The sequence below is a fragment of the Myodes glareolus genome, chromosome 2 (assembly GCF_982192425.1).
Source record: "Myodes glareolus chromosome 2, mMyoGla1.1, whole genome shotgun sequence".
In the NCBI taxonomy this organism is placed as follows: domain Eukaryota; kingdom Metazoa; phylum Chordata; class Mammalia; order Rodentia; family Cricetidae; genus Myodes; species Myodes glareolus.
This window is the reverse complement of record NC_142027.1, coordinates 52,596,938-52,610,827: the sequence shown is the minus strand read 5'-3', so window position 1 is coordinate 52,610,827 and position 13,890 is coordinate 52,596,938. Positions and strand designations below refer to the sequence as shown.

Below are 13,890 nucleotides of genomic sequence, written 5' to 3'. Positions count from 1 at the left end.
TGTTTACAAATATATACAAGAATAGAGGGAGAGCAAGGTTTGGAGGGAGGATTAAGAATTCTGTTTTAAATGTTGTCATTTTAAAATGCCTATTTTATACTTGAGAGAGTATGTTATTTAAGTATCAACGAGTATGGATCTGGGATTTGTGGAGCAGATTATAAGTTTAGAATATAGATGATATGATCTCTATGGAGATAGTAGACCACAAACAATTGCTTCAAACTTTAAGGTAAAAACAATAGGCCGGTTCTAGCATTTTGGTGAACTGCTCAAGAGAATTTCTGTAGGAATCTATCAAATTTTACCTAATAGCCTTCTCTTATAATGTGTTGTCATGGGAAGGAGTGTTTGGTCAGTATTTACTTGATTTCTGTAACATTGTCATGGTATCTCTAGGTCAGAGAACATGTCTGTCTCATTATCAACACTGCAGCCCGGAACACCATCAACAGAACCTGAGGCCTTAATGAGCCACCACCATCAGAAGTCATAAATGGTAGTGTGCATTTTTTTTTCTCTGTCACTGAATAGCATTTAAGTTTAAGACAAATCATTCTAAATTAAAGCTTACACTGGCTAACAGCAATTGCCATTTTAAAAATAAGTGGAGAAAAATGTTTTTATAATGTCACTGCAGGCAGCAGTAAATCCAAGTGGGGCTTTATTAATATTAATGTCTTTAAGTTTTGAAATTGAAATTAGATTTATTTTAACTGATGCATAAAAATTAAAGATATTTATGGAGTACCATGTACATTTTGATAGCAGATTAAACGTATCTGCTTATTCAGACATTCATCAGCTTTTTGTACCTAAAACTTAGATGTTTTCTGCTAGGTTTTAAAGATATACAGCACATAATCATTATCTATAATGACCCTTCTGGACATTTGCACAAAGAAGTCTCACTGACATCGAATTATAGCTTAGTCCTGTTGATCAACCTCTCCTTATCCCTCCTACCCTCTCCTAACTCAGACTCTAATGACCACCACTCTACTCTCAACTCGGACATGAGTTTTGTAGATTCCATATTTAGATAAGACCATGTGGTACTTTTCTTTACATTTCTTGGTTATTCTGCTTGACATGGATGAACCTCTAGTTCCACCCACATTGCTGCACATGATGGAATTTCCTTTTTATGTGTGAATGATATTCACACAGATTGGGGGAGGGTCACGATTCTCACTCCATTCATCAGTTCTAGGCGGCAGTACCTTCTCCCCGCATCTGTTGTGAACAGCGCTACAGAGAACATCCAACATCATTTTCTATTTATTGATTTTGTTTCCAATAATGGAACAGCTTGATCATGTAACAGTTCTTTTTTTTTTAACTTTTTGAGAACCCTTCCTAGTGTGTTACATTTCAGGCTCAGCATCAAATGGTTCCGTTCTCCACATCCACACATCTCTTGACTTTGGTACTTTTAATAGTAACTATTCTTCTGGGGTAAGCAGCCATCTTCTGGTGGTTTCTACTTGCATTTCTGTGATGATTGGTGGTGTTAAGCATCTTCTTTCTCATATATCTATTAGCTATTTTGTGAGAAATGTCTGTTTAGGTTTATTACCCATAAAATTGAGTAGCTTATTTTTCTTGAGTTCTTAAGTTCTTATAGGTCTTGAAACGCTAAACCTTTCTCAGATGAGTTTGCAAATATTTTCTTCTTCTCTGATATTGGTCTCTTATATGGATTTGATGACTGTTTTCCTTCTGGGTTATCCAGATTCCCTGACATAGCATTTCCTAACATCACCAACCATTCCCAGGGTCTGGGTGTGTGTCCTTATCACCTTAATTGAAAATCAGTTCTCTGTCGATGTGTGGTTTTATCTCAGTGTCTCTGTTCTGCTGTGCTGGTCTGTGAGTCTGTGTCTTGTAAATGCCATGCTGTTTTGATTAGGTACTGCTTCATGGTACATTTTGAAGTCAGGAGGTGCAGTAGCTTCTGACAAGGGATGAAGTTTTGCTGTCCAGACACATTTGGGTTCTCTCGTTAGTTCTGATGACTTTGAAATTGCACAAACTCTTTGCCTCACTTTCAGGAGTACAGTTATTTTAATGATCTGAATTCTTCAAATCTATGAACACAGGGTATCTTTTCAATGTGCATATCATCTTTGATTTCTTTATTTGATAATTATTATTTTTTCACTATAGAGAGCTTTTGGAAGGCTGATAGCCATTTTTTAGTGAAATTTCCTCTTTATTATCTTGTGACATGTTTATTCAAGTCTTTCCTTTATAGAAAAGCTCACATTTTTCTCTATATATGAGTTTTGAAATTTCTACTAATCTAATGCCTTGGTTCTTTTTATTTGTTCACTATCATGGAAGATATCTTATTTTTTTTAAGCAAAACCTTGGTAGCAATTAGTAGCTAGGAAGATTTGTTGCTATTGTAAATTAATTTGTGTTTTGAATCCTTACTAAATTTTACAGCATCAAAGTCTTTGATTCTGGTAATTTTCCATGCACATAGTTGTCCCTCACACATCCTCTCTTGGCTAGTTTATGTCAACTTGACACACGCTAGAGTCATCTGAGAGGAGGAAACCTTAATTGTGACAGTTTAATACACCATTTAATAAATGCTGTCTATTAAGAATATTAGTGTGGGTAAGAAATATCTTATTACTCTGATTTTTTTATTTTTTATCATGAAAAGGAGATTGAAGGTTGGAGGAAAAACATCTGGCAGGCCTGAAGTCTTGAGTTCTAGCTTCAGAACCCACACAAAAATGCCAGATATTAGTGCATGCTTCTAATTCCAGTGTATGCTGGAAAAGGAGAGACAGGGTTCCAACACGTACTGAAGATCAGCTGAGCCACCTAGCCTTGTAGACTGAACAACTGCTAGATTCTTGACTTTCTTTGGTAGACAGCCATTGCCAGGCTAGCCAAACCACAATCCTGTATGCTACTCTAAGGAAACCCCCTTTCTTCATCTATGTATACACGCATTCTATCAGTTCTGTTCCTCTAGAGAACACTGACTAAAACAAGCAGCATCTACTTCCATTTTAATATACATATTTTATTTTATCATGTTTCTTGTTCAGCTTTCATTAAACTAAATATTTTTTGCTAGCATGAGGCTCATACTTATAAACATATGCTATAAGCGTTTATTCTAATCTCTTTAGTTATTTGCTAAAGACAATATAAGTGCTCATTTTAATGCAAGTTTAAAAGTGCCTACAAATATATAGCTTAGCATAATTCTCTCTACCTTTCATAACCATATTGTCTTATCTTCATTCTTTTTCATGTAGGTTTTTCTGAATTATTTAATATTTTATAGATGCAGAATTTACATAGTAATAAATTTGGTAGGTATTTCAGCTTTCCATATATTTTACAGTGTACCTATGGATTCACTTTTACATTTATTTTGGAAACTTTTGAAAATGTTTTCAGTTAGTCTTGATACAACAAAATTTATAAGTATTGTGTACGTATTCTTTTCATTCTAGTGCTGTATAACTAAGGTCTTGAATCTAGTTCTAACATCTTAGTAGGTTAAAAGCAAGACAATGCCTAGTAAAATATTGTTTACCTGCTAATGAACTAACAAGAACAGAGAAAAGTTTATCATAAAATGATAGGAAGTTGTGTTCTATAGCAAAATAGAAGGTAACCAAATAGAATGGTGTACACACACACACACGCGCGCGCACATTCATAGGCTTATGAAATGCCATCTATTAAAAAAAGAATATTGGTATTACCAAAATAAGAATAACCTCTAAATCAGGCATTGTGGCTCACGTCTGTAATCTCAGTTCTTGGAAGGTATTCAGAGGATCAGGCTGGTCTACAAAATAAGATCTTGTCTCAATCAACCTATCCATTAATCCATCAATCAACAACTTCAATTTGGAAGACAAAAAAGTCACTATGAGTATTATATGTAAGCAGTTACTACTTAGAGTATTTACGCTCTGGGCCTGCAGGAGACAGTGAGAAGGAACAAGTTGCAACTATATGCAACACCAGACTTTCAAACGTGCCCTGGGGTGAAGGATGCAGACACAAACGGAGGGATAGAGAACGAAGTACTTACATCAACCTATAAACAAGGAAGCCTAGTCCATGGTGTCAGGTATAGGCTCACCGTGGCCCATAGTGCGGTATAGTGGGATGTGAGGAATGGGAAGAAGTGTGAAGCAGGCTCTGTAGAGCTAGTCTTGTTAACTTTAAAAAAAAATATGTTCTGTGTAGGCACCTGTTCAAATTCTTCATGTTCTATGGATTCTGTTTTCAACAACTGGGCCTCGATGTGAATTTGTGAAGAACAACCTATAGTCTTGGCATCAGCCTGGATTGTTTAGAGATTCCTATGGGATCTCCCTTGGCCAGCAACTCAATTAGAAACAACCCGATGAAGTACAGGAAGCTTCACTGGGTGACAAGGGATGAGCAACTGCGACTCTGTCTGCCCTGTTATTTGGCGATTTCATTTAGATCACCTTTACATATGTATATATTTTAGGAAGTTTATACTGCATTAGGTTTCCATAGTACCCTCAGATGCCCATTAATTTCATGTCTCTCCTTGTATTCCCTTCCATAACCTCCATTCCCCTCCCCTTCCCCAATTTGTTCTTCCATCCCAGTCCCACTCCCTCTGATTCACCAACCCCAACTAGAAAGCCTATTTTTATTTCTTAACAAGATCTATTTGTTCCTCAGTCCTTTACTCTATACCTACCATCTGTGGTATTTTTGATATCTAGTTTCCAATATAATTTGAATATTAGTCCTCTATCTGATGTGTAGTTGAAAATTAAAACCAACCACCACCATTTCCCATTCTGTAGGCTGCCGCGGTATATGAATGAAGGTGTCATTTGCTGTGAAGAAACTTTGCCGCTCTGTATAAATGAAGGTGTCATTTGCTGACATGACATGAAGCTTAAAGTTTCATGGGGTCTCTTTGTAGTGTAATTTCACTTGTATTTTAATGAATAAAGCTTTCCTGAAGATCAGAGAATAAAACAGCCCCACTGCTCAGCCTTATAGATCAGACAGTGGTAACACACACCTTTAATCCCAGTAGCCACACTAGTTTGCTATAGAAATTGGCAGTGCATGTCTTTTATCCCAGTGGTGCATGCCTTTAATCCCAACCCTAGAGAGGATTAAAAGACTGGAGGAGACAGCTCTCAGGCTCAGTATCATTCTGAGATTCCTGGAGGCAGGATCACCATTTTTTTGAACTGAGGTTGAATCTGTGGCTGGCTGCTTTGCTTTTCTGACCTTCAGGTTGAACCCCAATATCTGACTTTGAATTTTTAATAATCATGCTACATCTCATTTATTAACTGTTGATCTCACTGCCTATGTTTATGGCATTCTGTTCAGAAAGTCTTGTCCTGTGCCATCGAATTCAAGGTCATTCCCCATTACAGAACCTCAACCCCTGTGTTCCAACATTTTTGGTACCATAAATTATTCTGCACTCTACTAAAAGAGAAACTTATACATCAAGTTAGCCGCAATCCCTTTACCTACAAAGGTGTATTTCCTTACAAGATGTGCTAGGGCCATTGTGGCACAAAGCTTTTGGGAGGAACCAACCAGAAACTGATTTGACTCCACAAGATGAAACCAACATGGGATACTGCTTGGGCGACCAAGATCCTGAGTCTAGATATCCCGGAGACCTACAGTAAAACTAAATAATAGTGTTCTATAAAAGGAGGGGGATACAGTGATAAGATGACTCCTAATGGTATTTTGATATTCTCATAGGTCAGTGTCTTGCTCTTCCTTCAACAAGGAAGAGCGCTTCCTTCAACAAGATGGGAACAAATATAGAGACTCATAAACAGATATTGTTTTTGGAGAGTGAGAGGCCTTCGAACACTCAGCCCTAAATGGAATGTCTCCATCAAATCCCTCCCTTTGGAGCTCAGGTAACCCTGTAGAAGAGAAGACAGAAAGAGTGGAAGAGCCAGAAGGGATGGAGGATGCCAAGAACACAAAGTCTTCTGTATTAACATGAACAAAGCTCCTATGAACTCACAGAGACTGAGGTGGCATGGACAGGGCCTGCATGGGTCTGCACCAGGTCCTTTGCATATATATTATGGTTTCCAGTTTAGTGTTTTCATGGGATTCTTGTGTGTGAGAATTGGTTAGTCTCTAATATATACATACATATAGATATATATATATAACATCTTCTCGTGGCCTCTTTTCCTTGTGGTGGCTTGTCTTGTCCAACTTTGATGTGATTGAATTTGTTTCATATTTTATGTTTTGAAAAAAGTTAATGAATAAATGGATGAATGAAAACCTAGCCACTAGGGTAAATGTTAACAACTCAACTGTCATTTATAGTTGCTGGGAGAGGGAAAGCAGTTTTCTCCCATAGTGACATTCCAACCACTCCAGCACAAGCTTCACGATCAAGAGTAGCTGACTAACCTATATGGACTCCACAGTTTCCTTCTGTTTTATTTTGTCTTGTTGGATTTTTTTTTTAGATTATATGCTTCAGTTTGGCTATACTTTGTTGATTATTTCCTTTTTCCTTTTTTAATGCTGTCTTGTTTTCTCGGATTTGTTGTTGTATTACAGGGGTTGTGTTTGTTTTTTGAGAAAGAACTTAAAGTTGGGATTTATTTCCCATCCTCTTTATATATGTTACCGATGAGTTCAAAGTGATTGCTACCTCCTACACACTTGCTCAAATCAGCATAGTGTCATCAAGATAGTACAGTAATGTGGTACATTGTGGAAAGATATAAGATCCAGAGCCTTTCTGACTACGTTATGACACAGCTGGAGAAAAGATATTTGAGGTAAAATTGTACAGATATACTGCTGGCTTTGCCAACTGAAAGTGGTTCTTATGGGAATATGTCCCAAAAAGGCATTTGCTAGATCAATATCTTCGGATCATGTGTCTTAGTCAGGGTTTCTGGTACTATGATCAATGATGAAGACCAAAAGCAACTTGGGAAAGAAAAAGTGTTTTTGACTTACACTTTTATGTGGCTGTTCATCATCATAGAAAGTCAGGAAAGCAACTCAAACAGGGTAGGAAATTAGAGGCCGAAGCTAATGCAGAGGCAATGGAGGGATGGTGCTAACTAGCTTGCTCATCATGGCTTGTTCATCCATTTTTCTTATAGAATCTAGAGCCACAAGCCCAGCAATGGTACTATCTACAATGGGCTGTGTCCCTCGCCATCAATCAATAATTAAAAAAAACACCCTACAGGCTTTCCTGCAGCTTGAAATACGGAGGCATTTTCTTAACTGGGGCTTCCTTCTGATTTTAGCTTCCAATACACCAATTACTGGGGTGTATGTTAAGTTGCTCAAGCAAGGACACCATTTCCTGTACAGCAGCTGCCATCTGAGTTGCTACCTAATTGAGTTCCTGATAGTCAGCTGTCACTCTCCACAATCCATCTGTTTTCTCCACTTGGCAGAGGGAGGAGTTAAAGGCAGATGTGGTGGAAACCATCACCCTTAGATCCTTCAAGTTCTTAATGGAGGCAACAATGTTTTTGTTTCCTCTTGGGATGTGATACTGTTTTCCATTCACTATTTTTCCTTGGCAGAGGGCAACTCTAAGGAGTTCCATTCTACCTTTGAACCATAATATCCCTCACTCCACAGGGCATGGAACCAGTATGATTTTTGGCAAAATCTAAGCATATCTATCCCAATTACACATTTTGGAACTGGGGGAATAACCACAGGTTAAGTTTGGGGACCTACTGGACCTACTGTGAGTTGGACTTCAGCCAAACCTTCATTAATCACCTGACCTGAATAAGTTCCTGTTTATCTGGAGAGCCACCATGTTTCTTGGGATCACCAGGAATACTTTTAGGAATTTTATCAAGATCATTCCTCAGGGGAATCTGGATGTTTCTTTATTCAAGGGGTTTGAAGTCTGCAAACTGCCTTAAGTCTGGAAATTGATTGATGGGCCCATCAATTGCCATAATCCAATGCAGTCCTTTTATCGTTTATTTGAGATTTTTTCCTCTTATATAGATCAAACAAAATTTAGAAGGCTTGTTATCACTTATATATACATTATATGCCCGGAAGCACCATGATTGATTAGTCAGTACTAAAGGTCCATATGAGTCATGTCACCATAAAATCCACTTGCTTGTGCTGCTTCCTACAATTTGCATTTGGTAATTCAGTGCTGCTACTTGGCTCCTGCTACCATGGAACACAATTAAACCCACTGCATTTAATTCATTTAACCAAATAGCAGCATCTCCACGCCGAAGTTCTAGGAAAGAAGAAGGATGTCAGCAAAGCACTTCAAATGCGCTGGTGCCCCCATCACAATTTTAAATCTTATAGGGTTGGTGATGGGCATGTCTTCTGAGACTCCCATTGTGGAGGATTGGGTTTTGTAACAGTGTACCCACTCCAGCTTTCCAATTTACCTGAGCCTAAAATCTCTTCATCAGCACTAAGCCAAGGGGTATCAGGCTTCTCCAATTTCTTTCCAGTAGGCCATCTTTTAACAAATGCTTCAACCAAGCATTCAAACAAACTTTTGCCACCATTTTTTTTAACTTTTGCCACCAGTTCCTTTAAATTGAGCACAATTCCACATTAAATCTAAAATATCGACTCAGAGGAGCCACATCAATAAAACCAGGCTGATCCAGTTTTATGTTCTTTTTGCCATTATCCAATACCCTTAAAATCCACACCCGTCCCTGCCCCCCCCATATTCCCTAGACTTCTTTTTGAATGAATTAATCAAGTCGTTAAGCTCTTTCGTAGTGAATCACACCTCCTTATGAACTATGCTTTCTCCCCTCTAAGAGTCTACTTTCTCTTAAGCCTGGTTACCTTTCTTGAGGCAACCACTGGCCAATGCATCAGGATGTAGTTCTTAGCTGCTCCTCCAGCCCCCAGCTCACCATCCTGCTCTGTAACCCCGTGTTCCTGTCCATGGTGATAACGGACCGAAGTTCCAAAACTAAACAGGGAGAAAAAGACGATAGATGTTAGAAGATAAATGGGTGACCTGCTGGCCACAACTATGGCTGCAAAGTAAGGGACTTCCTTAGTTGGGGAGCTCCCTACACACTGAAACTTGCAAAGCCCTTGAGTAAAGGAAAAGACAGGCTGAAGCCCTGCAAGTGCGGTTCTAAGCACCTCCCCCGTCCCATGCTCTTTGTGAGACTCTCTTAAAACTTCACATGGGGCACGGAACATCTTCAGGGAGGGTTGTCACAGCTGGGACCCACCCAGAAGACACAGGCTCAACTGCCAAGCCTTAGCACATACTGGGTGGAGCGCCATTCATTGTCAAACTTGTTCCTCAAGTGCCACCTGGTGGTGATAAGATTTAAGAGGCCGCGTCTCGGGGAACAAGGCTTGAGTAGACAGAGCACCTCCTGGGCTTGCAGTTGCATATAGAAACTATCATCGCTTCCGACAGAAGGGAAGCTGAGGGTCGGATATGATATTGGATAACGGCACACTCTGGAAAACAGAAGGGGAGACCGGATTTGAGGAAGCTTTCTGTTTTATTCTTCTTCAAAATCTTCTGTCAGTTGAGTAGCGCTCCTGTCCCTAGAGGACTCCATAGGAGGTTTATTGTAGCAAATCTGCAGTCACACTGCCTACTGAATGTTGGCTCCATTTCTTAAAAATCACTGAAGCATAGCAGAATATACATGTATGTTTTGTTTTTAATGCCTTAATTTTTTATTTTCTACATATGGGTGTTTTGCCAACATGTATGTCTGTGTGTCACAAGAGTGGCTGGTACCCAAGGATGCCCTAGAGACCATTATTCTCTTAGAATTGATGTTACAGAAGGATGTGATCATCTTTTTGTGGGCTGGAAATCAAACCAAGGTATTCTGGGTATCATTCATACTCTTAATTCCCGGTATATCTCTCTAGACCCAGTTTTCTTTTTCCTCTTTCTTTTTTTCTTTTCTTTTTCCTTCCTTCTTTCTTTTCTTCTTCTTTTTTTTTTTTTTTTGACTATAGGGTTTCTCATAGACAAGTGGCACCTGGAACTGAAACCCATCTAACTCCCAGGTCATCTGACTTCAAGGAGATTGATACAGGTACTTTAGAGTCTCTGTTATAGAAGCGCATTTGTATTCTATGCTGTGGGATTCTGTAGTGCACAGTGCTAATGGTTTCTTTGCTCTGAGTTAATCTGTCTTCTAGGAAGCCTGAGAGGAAAGCATTGACTGGTCCTGATGCTTGGGAGCCTCTTCCCATTGCACAGGGATGACGAAGAGGGGCAGTAGAATTGCCCCTGCTATAGACAGAAGACAGCAAAGAGAAAAGTCAAGCGAAGTCAATCTCAGTGACAAGACTGATCACCTGACCAGAAGAGAGAGACCAAACTTTAAAATGATTGATTTCATGCTTGCCTTTGCCCCATCATGGGGCTAAAGAAGAAATGGAAGAAAGATTTTTAATATGTGAATCTGTTTTCTTCTCTGATCACTGGTTATATGAGTGAAACATAGATTAAACACTCAACTCCTGGGTGTTGCCTATGTTCCAGACAGTGGAGACCTAGTTACTGATGAGCAGACACAGGAAGACAAAACATTCATTCATGTAAAAAAAGAAAGAGAAATAAATCTAAAACAAGCAAACAAACAAAATCTATAGAATGATTCTTCTACCTTTTTGCTCAGTTACTCTAACAGAAGCTAGGGCAAGACCTGGATTCCTGGCAGGGGTGGGGACAAGGGGTGGGAGGGAGGGCGTGTCCGCATCTGCATAGGAGGCTACACTGATGGTGCTTTACTGAATTGCTGAATACCACTGCTGACAGATGTTGCTACCTTCACAGTGGAGGAGCTAGGACCCCAAGAAGCTGTTGTCTAGCTGTGGCCCAGAGCAATGATGGGCAGTCCGTTGAGTGGATCAAAGGAGGGCGGAATGAGCTATTCAGAGCCTTTGGCTCTCGGGAGCCCGCCAAGTCAGCTAGGGAGGAACAGCAATCTGTTCCTTGGAGAAAGGATCTTCGGGCCTTGGGACTGCCTAAGTGAACATAGGCCAGGAGAAAGCCCCAAATCGCGGGTCCCTCGGGGTGGGAGGTTTTGCTCTTGGCTGCAAATACCACTGTGAGGAAAACATGGCTAGTGCTCTGTGACTCCCAGAAGGGGAAGGGTAGCGCTGGGTAACCCTTGTGTTGGTCCTTAATCTGCATCAGGGCACAGCCCAGTGATATTGCTGTTTGGTGCATTCTTGACCCTTGCTTGGGAAGCCACGAAGCATCATCCAATAGTGCTGCAGCAACCTTCAGAAAAGATTGTCCGCTCCGTGGTCGTGTTCAAACCAGGATATTTATAGGGGGCCGACATTTTGAGTCTTCAGTACTATTTACAAGACAGAAATTTTTAAAAGGATGGGTGTCGAGGAGCTCTTCCCAGAGAGATCCTTCATCTGGCAATAAATGGAGATAGAGACCGGGACCCACGTTGGAACACTGGACTTAACTCCCTAGGTCCAACCGAGAAGCAGAAGGAAGAAGAACGTGAGCAGGGAGGGCAAGATCAGAGGGAACCTTCATCCGGCGATGGATGGCGATGCAGACGGAAACCCACATTGGAGCACCGGACTGAGCCCCCCAAGGTCCAAAGGAGGAGCAGAAGGAGGAAGAACATGAAAAAGGAAATCAGAACCGCAAGGGGAGCAATCACCCACTGATACAAGGCGACTGATCTAATGAGAGTTCACCAAGGCCAGTTGACTGGGACTGAAGGAGCGCTTGATCCAACCAGATTCTCTGGAGGAGGCTGGATTCTCTGAATGTGGCTGGCCCGAAGTCTTTCTAAAAAGCATTGACAATGACTCTGGGACTTGTTTCCTCTGCATATTCTGGATTTTTGGGGATCCAGTCTGATTGGATACTCACCTTCCTGGTCCTGGAGGGAGCGGGGAGGAACTTGAACTACCCACAGGGCAGGAAACCCTGACTGCTCTTAGGGATGGAGAGGGAAGAGGAGAGGGAGTGGGGGGAGTGGGAGGGTGTTGGGAGGAGGGGCGAAAATGGAAACTTTTATATTTTAATAAACTTAAAAAAAAAAAAAAGGATGGATGGTCATACACCCTATTCTTTATACACACGAAACTGGTAGAATTGGGTGGAAATCTAAATGCAGTTAAACCCAAGGTACTGTTTTCATAGGACTGGCGAGACCACAGGCCAGATTTTGCTTTTTTAACAAAGGAGAATGGCGGTATATGAGCTGGTGTCTCCTGCCCAGCAGATGCTCTTAATCTTTGAACAAGGAATTGCTTTTCTGTTTTACAAATAAACGGGCGGGTGTGGGGGAGGCTCATTTCTTCCAAGTCCTTGTGGCTGCAATGAAGATAAAAATTCAGACGTAGAAAGAACTGGGAAATGAGATCTGTATACCTAGTAGGTGCGCAGCTGTCAGGTAAGACCCAGGCTGTAATGAACATCTACCTTCTTGTTGAGAATTACTGGAGGAATTCTTTGTCTATATGATTGGGCTCTCTAGTCAATTCTTGATTGGTTCATCTTTTAGCATCTGATAAATTCTGGACACTGTGCTGGTGCTTTAACCATGGAATTGTTACCTTACCCCTGTGATATGACTGCTGTTTTTGCAGCAGACAGGATCCTAGAATTTTTATCATCAGAATGTTATTTTAGATTTGTGAACATTTGCATATGCACAATGAGATCTCTTGGGAGTGGGGCCCAAGACTAAGCAGGAAATTCATTCCTGTTTCATGTAGATCTTCTGTGCAGACCCTCAGATAATGGCATGGTTATGCAGTTCCTTTCGGTGACTATGGCCATCACCCGATGGCAGGTGTGGAATTTTCCATGGTAATATCCTGTCAGTACTCAGAAGCTTCAGATATTGAAGCATTAGGATTTTCAGTTTGTCACCTGTGCTTCATTTAACCCTGAGAGTGTACTGTCATTTTCCCCAGGCTCCAGGGGGGTTAAATAATGTATCTTACCTAATGCATCTGGGATCCACTTGGGCCTGGGTCTGCCCTGGTTAACACCCAGCAATTCCCTCCCCTTCCTGGGAAACAGGCAGCCATTATCTTGCATGAACCAGAAGAGAAAATAAATAAATACTACATGAATTTTTAACAGTGAAGCCTCATGCTTGGCTGCTTGCTCCCCAGTCTCTGTGGTTTTGCTTTTCACCAAACCCAGGCCCCACTCTTCAGTCTTATATGTGCATCTGCTTTTTCTCTCGCCCTAAAACACAGTTTATTTTCATTACAAAAGCTAGATAATAATTTTCTTATTACAGCCTTTGCTAGGACTTTGGTTTCATTGTGTGAGAAAGGCAAAATGTGTAAAAAAAATAAAAAAAAATACTACGGAACCAACATACCATAGTCTATCCCTATGATTTCCTTAAGATAAGGTAAAATATGTTGAAGATAAATACTTTAAGATATTTTAAAATGTATTGACTCTTGGCAGCAGAGCCAGAGAATACATTTCTGGCTCTCCAGTAGCATAAGGAAGGATAGAGAACAGTCTCAGCAATATAAAGAAAAATTTTCAGAAGTCCCTAGGGGACTTCAGAGTTGAAGCCCCTTTGAAAGTGGTGTCTATGAGCAGGAAAGGGGGGAGGCAGAACAGGTACTGTGGAGGCTGTATTCTTTTAAGAAGTCTGCTCTTTTGATTAAACTTCAATTTAATAATTTGGTTTGATTGGCTTATTACATCAGTGTGACAGGCATCAAAACCAGGGATTCAAAACTTATATGTATGATCTTGAAAACATGCCTAGCATATCTCCAACTTTTATTGTTATTGATGACTAACTACTAACCTATGCTTCTTTATTATCCTAAATAGTTTATAATAATAGCTTTCAAAATCTGGCACTTTGCTTTACA

The 13,890-nt window shown here is 40.3% G+C and overlaps 1 protein-coding gene across 9 annotated transcripts in view; it reads left to right on the top strand.

Moving 5' to 3' along the window:
* Window positions 1-13,890, top strand: part of LOC125413147 (OX-2 membrane glycoprotein-like) — a 47,445-nt gene that overhangs the window by 13,486 nt on the left and 20,069 nt on the right. For 2 of the 9 annotated variants that reach the window (XM_087900411.1, XM_087900393.1), the window contains 2 exons: window positions 400-499; window positions 5,767-6,316. The exons of 2 other annotated variants lie outside the window; for them this stretch is intronic. In XM_087900411.1, coding sequence (XP_087756537.1) covers window positions 400-470 — 71 coding nt within the window. In that variant the 3' untranslated portion in view covers window positions 471-499; window positions 5,767-6,316. Of the gene's footprint in view, window positions 1-399; window positions 500-4,233; window positions 4,795-4,832; window positions 5,290-5,766; window positions 6,317-13,890 lie in introns of those variants that run through there. 5 more of the 9 variants (XM_087900413.1, XM_087900402.1, XM_087900412.1 and 2 more) reach the window with 4 other exon arrangements.